The following is a 9,241-nucleotide window of genomic DNA, read 5'->3' on the forward strand; positions in this document are numbered from 1 at the left end:
TGAATTTTACTTATAAATTTTATAGATTTTAATTATAATTTATGATTTAAGAGTCCTATTTTGAGTCATCTATCTTTTGTATCATTTTTTCTACACAACAAATTATATTTAAAAAGGAAAAGACAAACACATTGATTAATTAATGTTAGTTCTATGCCGCCGCCTAAGCCTTCACATTTAGATGGGACATGGATTTAATGAAGCTTAATATTTTACATTTTTACTTGATCAGGTGAACATAAAATATTAATTATCATTGGGCTGCATTTATTTTTAGGCATAAAAATATGAGATTTTTTATTTAAATAATTAAATAAATATATTTATTATTGAAATAAATAATTTTAAAAATTATTACCGAAATTTGTTCCTAAGTCATATCTTGTTTACATTGTAAACGAGATAAAGTACGTGTGTATATTTTTTTTTTACAGTGTAAACGAGATATGACTGGTGGACGGCTATAAATATATGTCGTTGACAGCAAGGTTCTGGGCCAGTTTGAACCTTTCGACCACTTTTTCCTCTCTTTTATCTCTTTCTATCTATATTATTGGGTAATACAATGATGGCGCGCGCAGAAGATAGTGATCGGGACATCAACCGGCTGAATGAGACTTAGCATTGCGCAAGGACAAAGGACTTTGAGGTTAAGTTTTGTTATCTTAACTTTTATGTAATCTCATATAAATATATATGTATATATGTAGCCATGGTTAGGGTACTTGCCAAGAACTAGAATACAGTTTGTATCATTAGGAATAGGTGATAGATTGAAATTTGGAACTCTAGTTTATTTTTCCTGTATTAGGTTGTTATTACATAATTATTAATTTAGTTAGTAACTAGCGAAGTTTGATAATTAGAATATTTAGTTAAGTCAGACTTTGTTGGTTACATTGTTAATAACTTTATTGAATGTTTGTAATCCACGTAACAGAATGAGTAAATGTGTATTAGTTAAGAAAGTACATAGTTACAGAGAATTTTGTGTCGGCATAAATTCAGCTAGTACATACGTGTAAGATTCTGTTAGGGTTATGTGTAGAATAGTGAAGACGGCTTGCTATGTTGATAGACTTATCCAATTATTTATTTTTTAATAATTGTGAATATATATTTTTTTGTCAGAGGCCTCATCTTTTCCTTCCCCGGCGAGTGAGCCATACCCTTCCTCCACCCAACGCTATCTTCCCGTATCTGAGGGAGGCTGGATTCGGGGACACGGTGCCTCTCAGGTTCACATTCGACAACTCCCTGATTAGGCATTCGTGGAGCGATGGCGTCCGGAGACCCACACGTTCCATCTCCCATGGAGTGAGGTCACCATCACCATGTAGGACATGGCGTACCACCTCGGGCTACGCACACACGGGGACCAATTTGGGGGTGCTTCCGTGACTTCTACAGGTGGTACCGCACGAAGACGTGGGAGTTGGTGGAGCGGCTACTAGTGACAGGCCTCCGGTGGTTCCATAGCAGGCGGCGCAGAGGAAGGAGTTGTTCTCGTTGAAGCTTGTATGGATGTGGGACAGTATCCGCTAGATGCCACCGACGGACGACCCAGAGACCCTCCGACAGTATGCTAGGTATTGCATCATATTATAGATCGGAGGCTATCTGATGACGAACAAGTCGAACAACTTGGTCCATCTGTGTTGGCTACCGCTGCTTCAGGACTTCGGGCGGTGCCGGGCGTTGTCTTGGGTCTCGGCTGTGCTGGCCTGGACGTACCAGTCACTGTGCTCGATAGCATACCGAGGCGTCACGAACATCGCTGGCTGCACTCTGCTTTTGATTTTCTCGATATACCAGAGATTTTTCCAGTGGTGTCCACCAGAATAAGGGATTTTCATGTATCCTACGGCTGCGAGGTAACAATTGTTTATGTCTTTACTGTGTTATCAATTTGTAACCATTTCCTGTTTTTTTGCATAATGAAACTATTGTTATTCTGTTGATTGGTGTCAGGTTGATAGGATTGCAGCAGTAGAGCAAAGATCAGCATGAGAGGAGGGTTCTGCACTGGAGAGTGGCGACAGACCAGTTACGATTTGATGAGGTTAGTACCACGGTTGACACCGCCTCTTTTCTAATTTAGTCCTTTACTTAGATTTCGTTTTTCATGAAAATTATAAGTTAGTACGCACTTACTGAATTATTAGGTTTGGAACATTGTTTACCTTATGGGACATCAAATATTTATACATTCTCTACTTTAACTGTTGGTTTAGTTTGTCTGATGGCATACGATGACCTGCTCTGCAGGCTCTGTGCCCCCTTGGTTCTTCGAGGAGGAAGAGTGGGGGACATGGATGTCAATCGTCCCCCTCGTCTGCTTCAACATCGTCTAGTTTCACCAGGTTGATCAGGTGAAGCGCCAGTTCAATGGAGAGCAGCCGGATCCTGGCGCCCCGGTGAACCTTGACAGGTTCCGACTTTTGTATTATTTATCTTTATTTTTTTTTGAGGTAGACTTAATTTATTACAATCATAACTTTTCTATATTTTTTCTGACAGGTTCCTAACATCCAATGGCCGGGGCGAGGATATGTGGTGGCCTGACAGGCTTCATGATTGGTACAGCGACTGGAGTAGACGTTTTGAGGTTGGCCATAGGATCTCCATTCATCACACGTTTGACTACAGGCTGACTCAAGAGTATTATGATTGGTGGTGGGGCGCATGTCGGGTGAGGCACCTATCAGGCCAAGATGTACTGGAGGATCCCCAGCTGGCCGAGTTACCAGTCGACGTCCAGCCCACTGCCAGCCAGCCGAGGGATGATCTCCACCTTCCTCGGGGAGTTTCTGATTGGCATAGGCATGCGAGGGAGGTTAGGACGGACACCCAGCAGCCTGCTCGGAGGGAGAGGGGTCACAGAGAGCGCAGATCAGGCGAAGGGGTTCAACCGACATGAGGACCACGAAGACATCCCCTCAAGCGGCCATGATTCACCTCCACCTCCACCTTCACCTCCTCCTCCATCCCACGCATCGCGTTCTCCATCCGATTCAGGAGGCCTGCAGCATTGGGCCATCTAGGACACATCACCGCCCGGGTGGCATGATGTAGGCCCATCCAGCAGCTATCAGAAGGAGCAGATGGTTGAGAAGATTTTCTTTGACGATGCCTTCCAGCTTCATACCGTTGACCCGGCCTCGATGCAGTGCCTCACGGACTCATTCCGGATTGGCAGCGAGCAGGGTGTCGGACAGTATCAACATCTATTTGCTCCTGCACAGACCTTGCCTGGATGCCACAGATATCTCCTGCCTCTGGGTCATCGTACAGAGCGGGGTTCGACCAGGTGCCCAGTATGCGACACCCCGTCGATCGACTATGGTACCTTTTTTACTTCATCGCGGCCTCAGGTGACCCCTTCATCAGCCCCTACATCCCACCTTTGCCACCACATCCGCAGCAGCCACAGGATCCTGCTATCTAGTCCATGCCTCATGTAGACCCTCGACCTACCCGACTTCAGCGCCAGACTCGGCCTCTGCTGTGTGGTACCGGGTATCGGCTCCACTATCAGGATCCCCAACACCAGTGATGACTTACGTTTGTTGGTAACTTTATTTCCTAGACTGTTAAAGTTGTATTGTATAGGTGTTCCTTGTTTATTAGGTTGAGTTTCTTATTTTAATATTTATCGAAGTTGTATTGTATACTCGATAGTTATATGCTAACTTTATATGTAGTCCTTTTATAATGATCTTGTTTTTATTATGAAAAAATTCGGTGGAACTTGTAAGGGTGCTATGCAACTGAAATTAAAATATGTTATGTAAACAACGACCGCGGATAATTTTTAGCACAAGTCTTATAAGAATACAAAACTATAATAAAGGGTTACAACTAGCATTTAAGAAACCAATTGGAATAAAATGAAACAGCTACACTAAAAGGAAACAACTACAATAAAACAAAACTACTACAATAAAATGAAGCAACAATAATAAACGGACTATCAACCCTAAGCATCGTTCGTGGATTTATTAGGACAACCCTTTCTAGTATGATCAACTTGCATACAGAGGCCACACTGCTTCTCCTGTCGCTCGACCTCATCCATGTCATTCCAGAATTTACTGGACACGGGTCTCTTAGTAGCCTTCTTGCACATGAGTGGGTTAGGACGGAGCAGTGTCCCATCCCACTCCGACCCCAAGGACTCATCCGGTGTCGGTGAAAACTCCATCTCGTACACCTTGAACACATCTTCTTGCCTATAAACTGGATGAACATACGGAGCCCACTCGATGCTAGCGACGGCACACCTGGCAAGCGCATGGCGGCATGGGTAGTGGAGAGCCTGAAAGAGTCCATAGTCACACAAACCCGCTGATAGCCGAACTCAGAAGGAACCTTGCAACCAACCTTCGAACGACTCTAACTCCTCCACGACAAACACAGAAGCCTGTCGATCACAATGAGTAACACGCATGTTCGGGATTCCTTCTCTGTTCTTCTCAATGGCTGCCATCAGCCTCTGGGAAAACCGGTTTCCAGCAGCCAGCTGTGACTGCGCCTCCCTGCCCTTTGTGACGAACAATTTCTGCAACCGTTCGTACGTGATACGCACGATGGAAGAAATCGGCAAGTACCGTATACCCTTGAAAACTGCATTAATGCACTTCGACAGATTTGTTGTCATATGACCAAAACGCCAACCACTGTCGTAGTGTTGTAGCCATATCTCTGGGTTGAAATGGCCAGCCCAGTTCACCATCCCAGGCGACAACCCTCTCAAGGCATCCATGTACCACTCGTACCCTCCCTTTCTTGGACTATAAGTGGCATTTATAAGGTATTGCTTGCCCTCGGTTGACTTAAAATGAGTTATGAAGTTCGCAGCCATGTGTCTAATACAGTAAGCGTGGAATGCCCTAGGAGGATGCCAACCACTATCATCGGCATTGAGTGCAGCCTTGATGGCCTGCGATCTATCGGAGATAACCAACAGGCCTTCTTGTGGGGTAACATGGCGTCTCAGGTTAGTAATGAAGAACAACCATGACTCCGTACTCTCGAACTCCACAATGGCAAAAGAAATAGGCAGGATATTGCTGTTGCCACCTTGTGCCACTGCAATAAGCAACACCCATCGTATTTGCCATACAGATGCGTGCCATTGACAGAAACAAATGGCTTGAAATGCTTGAAAGTCTCAACACAGGATGGAAAAACCTAAAATACTTTGTCGAACATGCTACAGTCGTGGACCAGAAGGTGCCCGTCGTAGTACGGTACGACCCATAGCTCACAAATAGTTCCCAAAAAATAACTCTGCAGCGCCTGAAGCAGTTTCGGCACCTTATTGTATGACTCCTCCCAATCCCCGTAGATCTGAGCAATTGCCTTTTGTTTTGCCATCCACACCTTTCTGTAGGAGGGTTTGAAGTGATAGTTCTGTCGGACCGCACCTTGTAGGACCGGGATGCTGACGAATGGGTTGAACTGTATCAACGGCAGGATGACCTTGTAGATGAGACTGCTATCCAACTATCGATGGTCCTGGGACACGGTGGGTGCTAAATAAGTGTGCGCTCCACCAACCCTACGGACCTCCTTAACGAAATAAAACAACCATGGTTGGAAACTACTTAATATATAGTAACCATAAATGAGTAAGTACTCCTCAATTAAACTTGAACTCACCAGTATCCGAGGTTCTGTCGAAGGGAAACACGGAGACTCTATGGACACCCATTTGCAGCTTGACGGCAATTCACATAGTACTTTAATCGGTCCGATTCAATCACCCGGTACTCAGCACTCCTGCGAATACTGTAGTTCTTCACACCCTGCATCACTGCATCTCGGCATCTGAATCTGTATTTGATATGAAACTCTACACCATCATCTAGGTTGTAATCCTCTTCTCCCGTGTTAGATAACAAAGTTCTCTCATGCATGACGTCTATATCCAAGCGGGCGTCTCTGGTACAAACTCCTCCTCATTGCCCCTTCAAAGGAATCACTATCGGCACTATCGGCAACGTACTCTTTGTTGGAGTCTTCCTTATCCACCTCCATATCTTCCACTGGAATGGCGACATGAATGAGTGGTGGTGCGAGAGGTCGGTCGTCCTACACATAGGTCGAGTGTACAGAACCACCACTACCAACATCTCCAACCTCGGCGGACAGCTCCATCACTTGTTCCGTCATGATTCTTCCATGGATGTCAAACATGAGTCGCATATGCTCATCCTCCAGAAGCCGAAATAGTCAAAACCGGAAAATTCCATTACCCAACGGTGCTAGAAATCTATACCCCACCCTTCCGACCTCCCTCGTCCCTGTGCCACCAAAGTTGCTCAATATCAAATTCTTCAACTCGGACAACGAACTTACACGCCAAGTGCACAATAGTATCGGATTCTCACACTCAAATATCACCCTATTTTCATCATTTCTCATAGGACAATTGGGGTAAATACACACAACTATGTATACGCTATTACTGACCATTTTTACCATCTTTTTGTGAGAGAAACGGGAGAGAAGAAGATATGAAATGTTTGTGGAGAATGACAAAGGTTGCACATCCTTTTATAGTTGATGAAAATTTGTCTTACTGTATCTCGTTTATACTGTAAACGCATTGATTTAACACGTATCTCGTTTACACTGTAAACGAAATAACTTTGCACGTATTTCGTTTACACTGTAAACGAGATATACACATGTCATGCGCAGTTACCTTATCTCGTTTACAGTGTAAACGAGATAAGACTTGGGGACGAATTTTGGTAATAATTTTTAAAATTGTTTATTTCAGTAATTAATACATTTATTTAAATAAAAAATCCCACAAAACACTGAAAGAGATATAAAGATACGGGATGGGTTAGATTAATTAAAAATATGATTATTTCATATATTAAATATGTATCTATTGGACCTATACAACAAAAGGACAATTTACCCTATTATTTATGAGGAATTTCAGAACAATTGCCTTATTATATCAGCCTTATGTTTTACAATTATAAAAGTAAAATATCCCTTAATCTAATGCAACTGCAAGTTTCACATGAGCATTTAACTGTCTTTTTTCTTATATGCACAGTTAAGATGTGAATACATTAAAAGGAAAAGAGATAATAACTATATATCATAAACATTTATGATTCAATTGTATCCAGCAGGATCAGCACCAGCTTTGTGAGTTGCAACTGATTGAATCATGCCACAATCACCGAGCTGTAAAAATACTTGCATGTTCTTAAAATACATAAATTACATACTCCAAAGACATTTACAACCACTCATTTTATTCTTATATAATCATTTAACTTCACAAATGAAACCTAGTGGTTGTAAATGTTTTTGGAGCATGCAACAAATCTTTTTATTTTTACATAACCTATGATCACTGGCAGCCAGCAGGTGCAAATCCAACCTTGGAATTTGCAACATCATATGCAACAGTAAATGTCTGCTGCTGAAAATTCCCTATAATAGCAATAGGGTTATCCTCAGGGCTACCAGCAATGGCCAAACAAGTAGTTCCATCCTCAATCTCCAAAAGGGTATTCTCTGCCTTGAGTGGTAAGTTAGCACCCCCTTGAAACACAATCTGAATCTCAGGCACTGCTGAAGAAAGATCCTTCAAACTCCCCTTGAAACAAGTATCCAATATCGAAAACCCCGGAACTTGTGGATACTTCTTGGACAAGATCTTCACAAAAGAATTTGAAAGTGCTGTGTAAACTGACATAGGCAATCTTGTGATGACTGTGCCAGAATCAATGATGGTAGGAACCTTGTAACTTGATGCAGCCACTCCTAATGGCTTTCCGGCCACGGTTATAACCGATAAGTCGACGAAATACAAGCTGTGAATCTTTGGATTCTTGATCAAAGGAGTGAACTTGAATGATGAAGATGGTGGGAATGATGAGGTTCCAATGGATAAAAAACCTTCCTTTGAGGAATTTGGTGAAGAAAAAGATGTGGGTAGGCAATAGGAGAATCCATAGCCATTTTTGTTTGATAATTGACCAATCAATGAGAGTTTATCATTGGCTAGGCCTAATATACCAGCAGCCTTTCCAAACAAGCCTTGATTATCTTGTCCACAACCAAAAACAAAACCTGGTATTGTGTATGATGGAGCAACAGTCAACAAATCTTGACTCAGGTAACCAATTGAGAAAGATGAATCACCATAGCTTGCTTTGTAAACACAAGTTTTAGTGGAAGTTGAACAACCTGGATCATTGAGTGTTGAAGCCTTAAGAGAAGAACACTGAGTTGAAGAACATGGCAAGGTTTTGTAGGACTTTGATGTTGAAGGATCAAAAATGGGGTCAACTTGTGGGTGGCAAGAAACAGCACAAGGCTCGCATTGAAGCCATGAAAGAGAGCTTCCAGTATCTACAATCATGCTGGAGAATTTTGGAGGGGTTCCAAATCCAATTTTGACATAGTAGTTTCCTGAACCTATTGACAAACCTGATTTCAATGGTGTGCTAACAAGTTTTGGTCCCAAAGTTCTGTCAGAACTTTTCACATCCACCTTATTGGCTAGTTTCGATTGAATGTACCTGACACGGTCCTGATCTTTGTTGAATATGTCAGAGTATGAAATTGGTGATTTTGAATTTGATGTTAGAGAAGGATCAAGGCTTGTAACATGGTACAAACTTAGGTGCATGCCACTTAGCTTGTGCCTCAAATCATTATCTGCAAAATGTAGAAAGTTAACAAGATAATATCATAGTCAATCATTGCTTGGCATGATTTCAGAATCATTCTATAAAGATTGCATTCCCTATTTGATGATTAAAAAAATTAAAAACAAAAAAGGGAACTAGATATTCAATTAGGAGTGTGTGTTGTGATTACTTGCCTCCAAGTTGCACAAGAGAAGTTGCTATTGCAAAATGTGCAGAGAAGAATAGAAACCAAAAGAAGCTCATCTTGTGAATAAGTTAAAAATTTGGTTTATGATTCTGATGTTCTTCCCTCATAGCTTGATACATGTTACATTAAGCTATATAAGAAAAAACAATAAATATTTTCACGCTTTTGGATAATATTTACATCTTTTTTAGTTGCTATATCAAAAGGTAAAATACACTTACCTTGAGATAGTAGTGACTAAAAATATGTCTTCACTTGATAAAAATAGGCAAAAATCATAATTTTAATGATCATAGTAATGGTCTTAATTATTTGAAAATGAAAGTGACAATATAAATAAATATTTATAAAAAAATAATTT

General features: G+C 41.6%; 2 protein-coding genes across 2 annotated transcripts; both read right to left on the reverse strand.

Moving 5' to 3' along the window:
* LOC107635974 lies at positions 3,980-5,379 on the reverse strand. Its single transcript, XM_016339521.1, has 3 exons — positions 5,220-5,379; positions 4,418-5,091; positions 3,980-4,318 (listed from the first exon to the last, which is right to left on the reverse strand). The coding sequence occupies exons 1-3, from the start codon at positions 5,377-5,379 to the stop codon at positions 3,980-3,982; spliced, it is 1,173 nt and encodes a 390-aa protein (XP_016195007.1).
* Positions 7,047-9,040, reverse strand: LOC107638766 (aspartyl protease family protein At5g10770). The gene is made up of 2 exons (XM_016342154.2): positions 8,867-9,040; positions 7,047-8,700 (listed from the first exon to the last, which is right to left on the reverse strand). The coding sequence occupies exons 1-2, from the start codon at positions 8,934-8,936 to the stop codon at positions 7,385-7,387; spliced, it is 1,386 nt and encodes a 461-aa protein (XP_016197640.1). The 5' UTR covers positions 8,937-9,040; the 3' UTR covers positions 7,047-7,384.

This window comes from Arachis ipaensis, chromosome B04, assembly GCF_000816755.2.
Source record: "Arachis ipaensis cultivar K30076 chromosome B04, Araip1.1, whole genome shotgun sequence".
NCBI classification, from domain to species: domain Eukaryota; kingdom Viridiplantae; phylum Streptophyta; class Magnoliopsida; order Fabales; family Fabaceae; genus Arachis; species Arachis ipaensis.

Bases quoted from the DNA above. Each gene is read 5' to 3' on its own strand.
- LOC107635974 (XM_016339521.1), bottom strand. From the start codon at position 5,379: ATGGCAAAACAAAAGGCAATTGCTCAGATCTACGGGGATTGGGAGGAG. The intron at 5,092-5,219 runs GTAGCATGTTCG...TGCTTATTGCAG, and splicing joins GCACCTTCTGGTCCACGACT to TGGCACAAGGTGGCAACAGC. The intron at 4,319-4,417 runs GTGTTTGTCGTG...GGACTCTTTCAG, and splicing joins ATTGTGATCGACAGGCTTCT to GCTCTCCACTACCCATGCCG.
- LOC107638766 (XM_016342154.2), bottom strand. From the start codon at position 8,936: ATGAGCTTCTTTTGGTTTCTATTCTTCTCTGCACATTTTGCAATAGCA. The intron at 8,701-8,866 runs GCAAGTAATCAC...TACATTTTGCAG, and splicing joins TTCTCTTGTGCAACTTGGAG to ATAATGATTTGAGGCACAAG.